The 12,247-nt window shown below is 37.1% G+C and overlaps 1 protein-coding gene across 2 annotated transcripts; it reads right to left on the bottom strand.

Annotated features, from left to right (window-relative positions):
- Positions 1 to 3,687: 3,687 nt before the first annotated feature.
- On the bottom strand, positions 3,688 to 10,351 carry LOC112791186 (cellulose synthase A catalytic subunit 2 [UDP-forming]). 2 transcript variants are annotated; one of them, XM_025833915.3, is made up of 14 exons: positions 9,597 to 10,351; positions 8,685 to 8,880; positions 8,351 to 8,586; positions 8,146 to 8,245; positions 7,883 to 8,066; positions 7,301 to 7,567; positions 6,866 to 7,211; positions 6,632 to 6,769; positions 6,280 to 6,405; positions 5,980 to 6,192; positions 5,610 to 5,886; positions 5,325 to 5,533; positions 4,872 to 5,222; positions 3,688 to 4,700 (listed from the first exon to the last, which is right to left on the bottom strand). In XM_025833915.3, exons 1-14 carry the CDS (start codon positions 9,675 to 9,677, stop codon positions 4,113 to 4,115), a joined length of 3,312 nt encoding a protein of 1,103 aa, XP_025689700.1. In that variant the 5' UTR covers positions 9,678 to 10,351; the 3' UTR covers positions 3,688 to 4,112. The 2 variants fall into 2 exon arrangements, with proteins under 2 accessions (XP_025689700.1, XP_025689701.1); XM_025833916.3 differs by having other exon boundaries at positions 5,325 to 5,521.
- Positions 10,352 to 12,247: the final 1,896 nt, after the last annotated feature.

The raw sequence follows: 12,247 nt of genomic DNA, 5'->3' as shown, positions 1-12,247 counted from the left end.
AGAGAGGAGAGAGCCTCTCTCTCTAGAATTCTACATCTAAAACCTAAAAATGTGTAAAAGTGAATGAATGATTCTCATTCCCCTTCCAGCTTCACTCTGCAGCCTCTTGTCTTTATTTTCGAGCCTGAAACTGGGTCAAAAGCAGCCCAAAAATATTCTCCAGCGAATTCTCTTTATTGAGGCACGTGATGCTCGTCACGCGTACCCGTCAGCGACGCGTACACGTCGCTTAAACTCTGCACTGGCCACGCGTGGGCGTCAGCCACGCGTGCGCATAGTTTAGTTATGGCTTGGTCACGCGTACGCGTCAGCCATGCGTGCGCGTGGACACCAGCTTCTTAAAACTTTAATTTCTTATGTTCCTTCCACTTTTACATGCTTCATTTTCATCCTCTAAGTCATTCCTGCCCTATAAACTCTGAAATCACTTAACACACGGATCACGGCATCGAATGGTAATAAAAAAGGATTAAAAATTAGTGATTTTAAGGCCTAAGAAGCATGTTTTCAATCATAGCACAAAATTAGGAAGGAAATTTAAAAACAAGCAATTTACATGAACAAGTGGGAGAATAATTGACAAAATCCACTCAATTCAATCCAAAATATACCATAAAATAGTGATTTTCAGCCGCCGGAGCAGATTAGGCCATATCTCAGACAAGCCGGATTTGAGTATGTGGCCTATATGGTCGAGTTTTGAGCATGATTGGCGGCTTGCCTCGGCTTTGATAGAGAGGTGAAGGCCTGAGTTCCACATATTTCATCTACCGTGCAGGGAGATGACTATCACCTTGCAGGACATGGCCTATCAGTTGGGTCTCAGGATCGACGGTGATCCTGTGAGTGGATGCATTGGTAGGTGGGAGCAGCACCATCAGGAACACACCACTAAGGAGTTATGTGAGCAGATTCTGGGTGTTGTTCCTAGCTCAGATGACAGACAGTCTCAGACAAAGTGGACTTGAAGCTCACTTGGTTCCACAACAAGGTTTGTAGAGAGCTGGAGCAGGATGCCACAGAGGAGCGCCTGATGAGGTACATGAGGGGTATATCATGCAGTTGATAGGGGGTCTCCTATTCCCAGATGCATCTGACTCTCGGGTGCACATCAGGTGGCTATCCCTACTAGAGGACCTCGAGGCATGTAGCCGATTATCGTGGGATTCGGCTGTGTTGGCATGGCTGTACTGCCAAAGTGATTCTCCACACCTCCTTGGAGAATCCTGATGCTGATTGTTGGATCAGCTTTGACCATCGAGAAAATGTGTTGCGCAATCACCTTCGAATCCAACCTACCATGGTCTTGTCCCATCGAAATTTTCATGCAAGCATGAGACCCAGTGTATCTCCTAATGTCTCACTTTTCTTGCTTTCGACGATATGATATGAGTATGCTTCAATTACAACCGGGTCCGAACTAGATACATTGTGCATTGTATCTCAACTAGTCACTCTCTACTATTTTGTAATCCACATCCCTCCTGATGCTATACTGCTTAACAGCCAACATGCCTTCTTCCTTGTTCTTAAATTGTTGTCCAACCTCAAACTCGTTGCTTGGATCCTCTTCAAGGCCTCCCTAGGTAAACGACCAATCTGAAGTCATTGCTTCGAGATTCAACCTCGTGAAATGATCCGGCCCATCATATGGTCAAAAAATGGTAAGCTGTGTCAGAGCAATCTGTGTGTCACCGTAGTAGTTCATCTCTTCTTCCTCGTCACCATCATCAGGAATTTCAGGTGGTTCTTCATCAGCATCCTCACCGTCATCGGGGTTAACTTCATACTCCTCCATCATCGGATCTCTGATAGCAGAACCATCTTGACTTTCAACACCGTTGTCCATTAAGTCAACATTACGAACTTCAACATTAGACCCCTCCTGACTACCCTCAGGTACATATTTAGATCCACCATAGTCCTTCTGATAGATCGTCTAACAGCTCCAGTCAACGGACTATCATCGACAGTATCTGTAGATGATCATCAGTCACTCACCTCAACGAGATACACGAATAATTCTAACAGATGAACATTTGTCCATCGGTTGTGCCACGACCTTATAAGCCGAACGTCCTCGTCGTCGCACAAACGGTACCTAATTCAAGACAATAAAAATATTTCTCACAACGGTAGTCTCATAAATATAATAATAACAGAGACAATACAACTGTAATATACCTTTAATAGAACAAACTACCATCTACTTCGATCGGATATTTGTAGTAAATTTTCTTCACCTTTTTTATCTCTTGCTGCTCGACGGAGTACAATATCAAATTCTTCAAAATTGTTAAACTATCGATTTCCGGTATCATATAGATAATTATCAGTTGCCCCCGATCTAAAAACGATAGAACCTTCTTCGTCATACACTATTTCACCATTGTAATGAATGGATAACAATGGATTCCTTGACATCGTAGAGAAAATGTCAACAGTAAGAGAAAGAAAATAAACAAGGATATTGTGTTTTTCTGATCTCCTCTCCAGCAGACATGCTTTTATTTTGGAAACCTATCATATAGTTCGGGGGATGCGGCGAACTCTATATAATTTATATAGAGTTTGGGAGTACGACGAACTTGCCCTTATTACAAAAGAAAATTGTATTTTAAAAAATAAAGCTAAAATATCTTATTTGAAAAATTATTTATTTTTTTATTTTATTTTAAAAAAATACTATTATTTTAATGTACTTTTTAAATAATTATTCAAATATTTCTACAAAATTATGGATCATATACATAACCAATTTGCTAATACGAAACTTTAGATTATTTTTCTGTCGCCATCGTATAAAATTAGGAGCAATTTTGATAATTTATTCATTTGCTTGATTAAAATGCTAAAGAGTTGAGCTTGAGGAAGCTATTCTTGGGGATGTAGTAGCTTCTTAAGGCCACTGTTTTGTTTCGTTCATTTCTTTCAGTAAAAGAAAACCGCTAATGAGTTGGAACTGTGCTAATTTCTCTCCCATACTAGAGAAAAAATTGATGGAAAAAATTTGTTGAACTAAGCATTAAGATGTATGTGGATCGTGTCATCCAAATTTCAATACTAAGTTAAAGATGTAATTTATGTGAATCATGTCAACTAATTTTCTTAACGCGGTGCTTGTACTTACGACATCTATTGTTTGAATGAAACAACTTTGTATTTTCGTGTTATTCTCCGTTTGTCTTATTCTGGTGGTGCTACATATGTAAGGACTGACGTTTTTTTATTGCCCTTTCCTGTCACGAGTTCTGCAACTTGATTCAGAATTCGATAAGCATATATGTTTCTTGGTGGTGCTTTTATGACACAGATTTCAGACACTGGCTAGAGTACAAAAGTAAAGCAAAAAGACAGAATGCAACCACTGTACACAGATTTCATGTGTCACAGTAATATGCATTTGTACAATGAGTTATTTTATCCAACATTCATTTGCAATCTTAATTGTTGTACTGACTAAGACCACAAGGTGTGGCCACAAGAGTTCTTGAAAGTGAATATTAGAAGCAACTAACATTGCCGTCAAATTTCTAATGAAAACAAACCTGTTTCAAGTTAAAAATCTCAATACTATAAAAATATGCAAAAATAAGGAACTTATAGCAGCAAATCCACAATGCATTATTTAACTGTATTGAGTCTTATCCAGAAGTATAGAGAAATTAAATAAACATGAAGAACACCTGAGGAACAAGAATATCCATAGCTGATGGTATTACAAATGAGGAAGATAGTCCATGTCCCCAAAGTTTTTAAACAAGAACGATACTTCAAATATGACAACTGATTCTTGAGTTCCCTCATTTTTAAGAGGGAATAATTTATCATTCAATGCTCTTTCTTATAAGAATACATCAAACGGGAAAGAGAATAACACTAAAACGCACAGAATATAATCAAAGAATAAATGAAAAACCCCTATTACAGGTAACAATGTATCGGCCACCCCTTCTCCCCCCACTTTATCTCCTTCCTCTTTATCTACACAACCGAAAAATACAACTTCCCACCCAAAAATTCGTGAAACCCTTTTGATGCGTGCGTATCCAACACCACGCCCTGCTTCTTCAACATACAGTATAGCTGAGAAACACCTTCAGCTCTCTTATTCAAGACTCATCACATCTTAATCCACAAATTTCCAAGACAGGGCCATCTCTTGACACAAACGGGTTGATGCGAACCCACATGAGAGTCAAGATGGAGGCCAGCAGGATCGACCACACCAATATAATGGTGGGCATCCTGTCTTGTTTACCAAGTAAACCCTTGAGGAATGGATACAGATGGATGATCACCCACAATGCAAAGAATAACCTACCAAACAGAGGTCCCCATGAGTCATAACCATTGTTAATGGCATCTGACACACCAACAATGACACCAACAATGTTTATGATCAATAACGTAGTTGGAGGGATCAACAGTGATGTCCACTTGAAGAGATAGAGCTCCGAGAATTCTCCATCGTCGGCTGCTTTTGAGGTGACAGTGAAATTTGTGTTGACACCAGCCAAAACCTTCAGCAAACCTTGGAACAGGGCAAAAAGATGTGAAGAAACACCTCCAATCACCCAAAACTGTTCATTCCTCCACCAGTCGTCTATGGTAACACCACCCCACTGCATCTCAAGGATACCAGTTGCTGCAATCGATATGAAGAGGCCCATGAACACAAGACTGGCATAGTTGCTAATCTGCATGAGGTAGAAAATTAGTGTTAATAGCTGTGACTTCCTTTTTAGTTTTATTATGATTGGTCAAGTTCCTTTTTCTTCACTTTTTTTTAGTATAACCTTTAAAGTAGTTTTATACCATCAGTTTTAAACAAGATTCTCCATACACACAGATATTGGACAGAACCATACCTCGGGTACAATGAATTTTCCGGTTAGAAGGCATATGGCTGGTAGAGTACAGTAGACCAGCAATGGGAGGGAAGTCCAGGGATATACAACGGAATTGATGTATGAGAATCGTTCCAACCACTTTAAACCACCACCATAGCCATACCAGATTGGACAATGTCTGCTGAAAAATATCTCAACAGACCCAAGAGCCCACCGAAGAACTTGATGTAGACGATCTGAAAGATTGATAGGAGCTGACCCCTTGAATGCAGGACGCTTGGGGATACAATACACAGACCGCCAACCATGACAGTGCATTTTGAATCCAGTCAAGATATCCTCTGTCACAGAACCATATATCCATCCAACCTGGTGATAAGCCAAATAAATTGTGAGCTCCAAAGAAGAAATATAAGAACTGAAAAGCTAGCTTTTCAAAGAGTATATACAAGAATAATCTTAAGAACTTACTTCTTTTCCCCATTCGGTTTTGTCTTCATAACCACAGCTGATAACTTGGATAGCTTCTTTCAAAAGTGATGCAGGACTAATGCCATGTGGAACTCCACCATTTTCCAAGAGTGTGGCGGCTACAAACACTGGAGACTGCCCAAACCTCTTCTCCAACTTCATTTGGGACATGTTGGATGGCTTCAAATTGTTGGATCCTGAAACAGAATCTACTTAGAGATATTGTCCAGAACTTTTCTTAAAGAATACATTTCGATTCAACAAGGACATGATGAAAATTGTTACCTTCGTTCCCTGCCTCAATATTTTCAAGTGCGTGTATCTGTTTTGATGCTTCGCTGTGCTTCACCTTCTTCTTTTTCTCCTTGGTACTTCCATTCTTTTTCTTTCTAGAACCAAAACAACACAGGCAGCAGCACCATTTTGGCCAACAGTTACAGGTTTTGCTTGGAGGCTTCTTCTTAGCAGGTGCGTCATATCCATATAGTGCTACCCTTCTGAAAACACATCCAGTTCCGACATAAATTGGACCTTGTATTCCATCCAACCCTTTCATGTTGATCTGTTTACAATTAGGGTACCAATACATTACTATTTGTCAAAATGGAAGAAAGAAAGATATCTAAACAAGTGAAAACAGAAAACTGATACTTACATCAAAAAATACAACATTCCTGTTTGAGTATCTATCATGACGATCAATACCATCAAATCTTTGGGGAAATTGTACATAGCAAATCTTCTTCCCAGCTTGAGGGTCCATCATAAAACACATGGCTTCCCTAAGTGCCTTGCTATTGTTAATGTAGTGATCACAATCAACATTCAGAAGATAAGGCGCATTTGAGATAATTGCTGATGCTCGTACCTATTATTACAAATTCACACTATATAAGGCCATGGATGATAGATCACCATTGAACCTGAACTAAACTAAAAGTTACTTGAAACATACCAGAGCATTCATAGCCCCAGCCTTTTTGTGGTGGTCAAAGCCTGGCCTTTTTTCTCTAGAAACATAGACCAATCGGGGTAACTCATTTCCTTCAATATCACGAACACCATCCTGGCCAAGGAAGACCTGTATAATACAAAGAAGGTTACCAGAGATTCGTTAGATGAGACTACTGAAATCAAGTCCAGTAGTCAAAGAATGATGATAGCAAAAGGAAGAGTAGACTATGTGTGCAAAGTATGAATGCTTTCATTATACTCTTACATCATTGGAATATCATGGAAAGATATCCACATGCAAGCAGGGTATTAACAAGTAACAGAAAGTCAACAACTAGACACTTCATCTTTACCTGAATCATGCCAGGATGATCCCTCACATTATTTCCAGGCCAAGGAGTCCCATCCTGCATGGTCCATCCATCCTCAGGAACCTTTTGTGCGGTTGCGACCAAACTGTTAATTCTCACCTTAAATTCTTCGTAATCCCTCTGTACACCAAAGAGCCCATATTGTCAAATGTTGGCTTCCTAAGTGTGTGAATAATAATAATAATAATAATAAGAGCAAGAGGATTAAGATGGAACCTTCATTGCTCTCCTTTCCCTGACAAATGCTGGATGCACTTTGTTTTTCAGATAGTCAATCTTCTGCCCAAAATACCATTCTGGGGCCCGGGGCTCAATATTATATTTCTTACAAAACGGAACCCATCTCCGAGCAAATTCAGATGTCTCAGAAAGTGCTTCAAAAGTAAGCATGGCTGCACCATCATCTGATACATAGCAAGCAACTTTGTCAACTGGATAGTCAACGGCCAGAATAGATAACACAGTGTTTGCTGTAATCAGTGGTGGTTCTTTCATGGGATCAACTGTACTGACAAAGACATCGACACTTGATAACTCTGATGGCTTCCCTTCCTTTTCATACCTACAGCAATGTAATAAGTCAACATATAATTGGGTTGGAACAAATGCAAATCGAGCAATAAAAATGTACGATGTGGCAGGTTCAACTACCTAAGAGAGAGACGATCAAGGTATGTTTCCCGACGTATTGGGTACCATTTTGGAAATTGATCCATTATCCATGATACAGCAAACCATATTTCACAGATGACTGATGTCAACCACAAACCAAATGCATCATTAACTGGGTGGAGGATTCTGTAGTGGAAGAAAAGCCCAAGGATTACAAGACGGAGCACTATGATCATTCTGTATGGATTTATCTTGCTTGAAGGGATAGGTAGCTTCCTAGAAAGTGGTTGCCGTCCTTCATCCATCCTGAAATAGTACAAGGGGGAAGAAATGTTAAATAACCAAACAAAAATATATAGCAGAAAGGAGATAAAAAAAAGATTTATTTTGTTGATGTTAAACTTGCAACTCGCTAAACATAAGCACAACGCAACACATTTCAACTAACAAATACAGATACCCATATCCAAATAGAATGATGTTTAAGTCCTAAATGTCTACCAGACACAAAAAGTTTGGCCTCAATGTCATATAGATAGGCACTCAGCTTTCACTCCAACCATAGTGTGAAATCTCAAAACATAGAGGGGAACAAAACAGAATTCTGAGTGAGAGACTTACATGGGCAAATCGGGATCATCAAACTCATCGCCATAATTTCCATCATTGTTGCCCCCCTCATGCTTCACCACCTGAAGCTTTTCATTCTGCCTTCTCTTCCAATCTTCCAACCTGTCTTTCCAAGACACACTGCCATACCCATATACTGCAATGTCCTTCTTTGGCACCATTGGTCTCGGTTGCACTGTTAGAAAACAAGAATCGGGTTGAGTCAACAGATACAGATAACATGAAATATGTCTAAACAACTTCACAAGACTTACATGGAATAGATGGATCAGTATAGGGCATGGGATGGACTCTGCTCCCATTCATATATGGGGGAACAATCAGAGCGTGTCTATCAGAAGATATCTCAGGATCCTGCAGAGAATAAAATAGTATTAGGGATTGTGGTTTGCCTGTGAGAAGTAACAAACTCATCATAGGAAAATCAAACATGTCAAGCGGTCAATTTTGAGGATATACCTCCTCCCCATAAGTCAAGAGTGGGATTTCGGAATTGACAGGAGGAGAGCCATTTTCCAAATTTGTTGGGATGCCAGATATATTAGAATTAGAACCACGCCCGGTGTTAAGGCGTCCAGAAAACAATGAATCTGAATTTGGCATGGGGCCAAAAGCGTCAGGATCCCCATAATCAAACTCATTGTCCAAGTCATCAATATCATCCTCATCTTCATCGCCCTCAACACGGGGGCTACCTGTAGTTCATTCATTGGTAAGAGTTTAAGGATAATGTCGGCAGCAGAGGCAAGTTACAAGATTCAACATGAGGAATACAGAAGAAAGGCAATCTCACCTTTGATACGCTTGTATCTGGTCTTACACTGGGGACATGCCTGATTCCCCTCTCTTCTTTCATACTCATAGCAAGGCCGACAAACAGGGAAAGCACACTCATTGCAAGCAACAAAGGGCTCCCCATCCACTGTGACCTCTATCTCATCCCCACAAATCTGACATATCTGCCCACTCAGTTCCCGGACAGACTTAATCTGAGAAGACAAAACCAAAATCCAAACACAAAATCTTCAGTTATCGGCACCTGATTTACAACTCTAGACAAAACTTAAGAAAGATCCTGAACAAATAAAATCTTGCATTGCAAAAAGGTAATGAATCAAATCGAATCCAAGTGCGCAAACAATGAAGAAAATGATGGCAAAGTAAAAGAGACAAAATCTATATACAAACTCAATTATCGATTTCTTCAAGGCTAATCAAACCCAATTGGTATTAGTATATGATACGCATCACATCAAATCTCCTCACATGTGACAAAATGATTGGCAATCTGCTCCTAACCCTCACAAGTCAAACTATTGTTCTAACTAATATCACAAGAATCTGTAAGCATTGTCGATGATTACTCCAAGAATGGTCATATAGAAGCTCAATCAATCAAATCTGAAGCATATCCCCAACACAACAAATATCCAACTCCAATTTTTATTGAGCAGAATCTCCAATCTAAAAGATTAATACAGGGGGAAAAAAAGAAAAATTGAAAAAGTAGGACCAAGCGACAGCTGTAGTATGAACAAGTCAACCACCGACAATGAAGAAACCAAGAAGAACAAAGAGGGGTAGTTTCTGCAGCGGAGTAAACATGAAAAGATGAAAGAAGAAAAGATTGGAGGAAAGAAATGGTTTCATAAACCCTATTGTACTAGAGATGGAAAAACCCCGAAAAGAAAAGAAGAAGACATACCCGTGCATTCTCATCGGCATTGATGAGGACGAACTCGTTCCTGTTATGAGAACCAGCAACAAGTCTTCCTCCAGTGTGCATCTTGCCTCAGCCTCAATCAAACAAACAAACACTGCTTGCTTTGTTCTGCTTAGTCCTCTCCTCTCAGTAGCTTCTGGTTTCTGGAATCAAAGCAAGTCTGTCACGAGATCCACTTTCGCATTGCCTCCAACCACCACCATCACCATTACCAACAACCGTCACATGAAAAATCAATAACCGATCCAAAATATCCCACTCTTTTTCTTTTTTGTTCTGCAATTGATAACTGATAACAAGAAGAGAGTATAAGAATGAAAAATTGAGCACCGACGGCTGCTCCAAATCTATGGCAACGTATTTTTAGAGAGAGAAAGTGAAGAGAGAGAGAGTAGAATACAACGCACACACACAACACAACAAGAACAGAGAGAGATAGATAGAGAAAGAGAAAAAAGTGTTGTGTGTGTGGAAATAAAGACGCGTAAGAGAGAAGGACAATTCAATTCAATTCATTTACATTTACATACAGATAGAGAGAGACACTCACTCACTCATTATTAAAAAGACCAAAAATATGATAATTAATTAATTAAATAATTATAATTTATAAATAAGAGGGTTAGTATAAGGGTGGGTGGTGGCGCAGGCTATGCGGTGTGCCCCCACCGGAGTTTGGTGAATGAATAATAATTTATGAAACGCAAATGAGTGGATACTTTTCTTTCTTTATTCTTATCATCTCATTTTTATAATTTCTGCTTTTAATCTTTTTTCACATTTCGTCGGCAAAAGGCAAACCGTTTAGTGGCCTCTGTTAATTGAAATGGGAAAACTTAATAGTAAAAGCCTTTCTCACTCTGTAATAATTCACATTCTCTAAATGTAAAATTAATATTAAAAAATTATTAAATTATTTAATAAATTTAACTAAATTATTATTTAACAATTAACTGTTAATTTTATATAAAAATTACTGATTGTTTATCCTAATTTTATTATAATTTTGCTTTTTTGTTAATTCATGGGTGTGGAACTGAACATCATTTACTCTCACTTATTTTTGAGTTTACACTCACAAGTCAATAATAATAATAATTAATAGAATAAAATATTAAACAATTGCAATATTTGTCAAATCATAGCCAGATTAAAATGGCAAGATTCTGGATATTTATTAGGTTTGGTTTGGTAAAAAAAATATTAAAAATTTTTTATAAAAATAATATTTATATTTAATAATTAATTATTGACGAAAAATAATAAATTTTGTTAGTCTTTTAATATTTTTTTTAAAAATACTCTTATTTTTTTAAAATAAAAAATATAAATACAAAATCCTTTTAATTTACTCACAAAATAAAAAAATTATACTCCTAAAAAATACAAACTCCTTTTCAAAAAATTTTACAAAATTAAACATTAATATATATTGTGGAATTAGGAATTGGGAATGGAATAAACAGCAAGTAGTATATACGCGATAGCTGTATATTGTAAAGACTTTGCTGGACTGTGTGATGTGTACAGTGCGTTGACTATTGTAACTTTAGTGTGTAATGGCAACTATGTCCCTGACTCCCTGCTATAATGCTATTCTCTTTGCCTGGATCCTCTTTTCTTTGATGTTTTTATATAACTTCCTTTTGTTTTTGCCTAATTATTTCCCCTCTCCCTATATTCAGACATGCAACAAGCTTACAACGAAAATAATATTTACTGCTGAATCACAATTTCTTGGGAATTTATGACATATTCTACTATATATTTTTTGAAATATTTTATCATATGAATAGTATTTTTTTATATTATTTTTTTGTTACGTTGTTTCTTCCTTATTCTGACATTTTGTGATGAATAATTAGTTAAAAGTGATTACTATAGTGCCTAAAAGTATTTGATTAACTTACTAAAAAAGATTAAAAATTAATATTTAATTTTAAAAATATAAAAATAAATAATTATTAAATATTTAAAAATTCTCATAAAAAATAAGTTAAACAAAATTTAGACATCAAATTATAGATACTATAAAATTCACCTTGGTTAAATAATTAATTGCGGAAAGAATACTAAGAAGAAACTGGAACCAAATCACATAAATAAATTGAAAATTGGCATCAAAAGCAAATCTGTCAGAGATGATGATGCATACGCAATGCAATTGGGACCGATTTGGTAATTTCTCCAATAATACTAGGTTTAGTTACATAAACTCACTTCAATTTCAGTGTTGCCCTCAGAAATTAGGGAGGAAGATATTGGAATGAATTTGATAAACTAATGCCCCGGCAGGAAGAAGCTGAAACTTTTTATTAAAAAATAATTTTAAGAAAATTATGTATTAAATTAAATGTATTAACAAAGAAAAAGATAGTTACATATATTATGTCGTAGGTTTTTCAATGCTGTCACGGTTTGGTTTCTTGTTTATATGAATAATAAATTTAATTACATAACAAAATTTGATTTGACTATGACCTAATTAATCATTAAATTTTTATTAAATGTAATTAATTAATATAAGATCCACAATACATTTTTAAAAAATAACCCAATGACAAGCTTGATTATTGACTAATTTATCACTTTATTTTTTTGCATAAGGTATGGATCTTGTTTCATCTACAAAC

Source organism: Arachis hypogaea, chromosome 3 (assembly GCF_003086295.3).
Source record: "Arachis hypogaea cultivar Tifrunner chromosome 3, arahy.Tifrunner.gnm2.J5K5, whole genome shotgun sequence".
Taxonomy (NCBI): domain Eukaryota; kingdom Viridiplantae; phylum Streptophyta; class Magnoliopsida; order Fabales; family Fabaceae; genus Arachis; species Arachis hypogaea.
This window is presented reverse-complemented; position numbering and strand designations above follow the sequence as displayed.

Bases quoted from the DNA above. Each gene is read 5' to 3' on its own strand.
- LOC112791186 (XM_025833915.3), bottom strand. From the start codon at position 9,677: ATGCACACTGGAGGAAGACTTGTTGCTGGTTCTCATAACAGGAACGAG. The intron at 8,067-8,145 runs GTAAGTCTTGTG...GTTTTCTAACAG, and splicing joins TACTGATCCATCTATTCCAT to TGCAACCGAGACCAATGGTG. The intron at 5,223-5,324 runs GTAAGTTCTTAA...GCTTATCACCAG, and splicing joins AAACCGAATGGGGAAAAGAA to GTTGGATGGATATATGGTTC.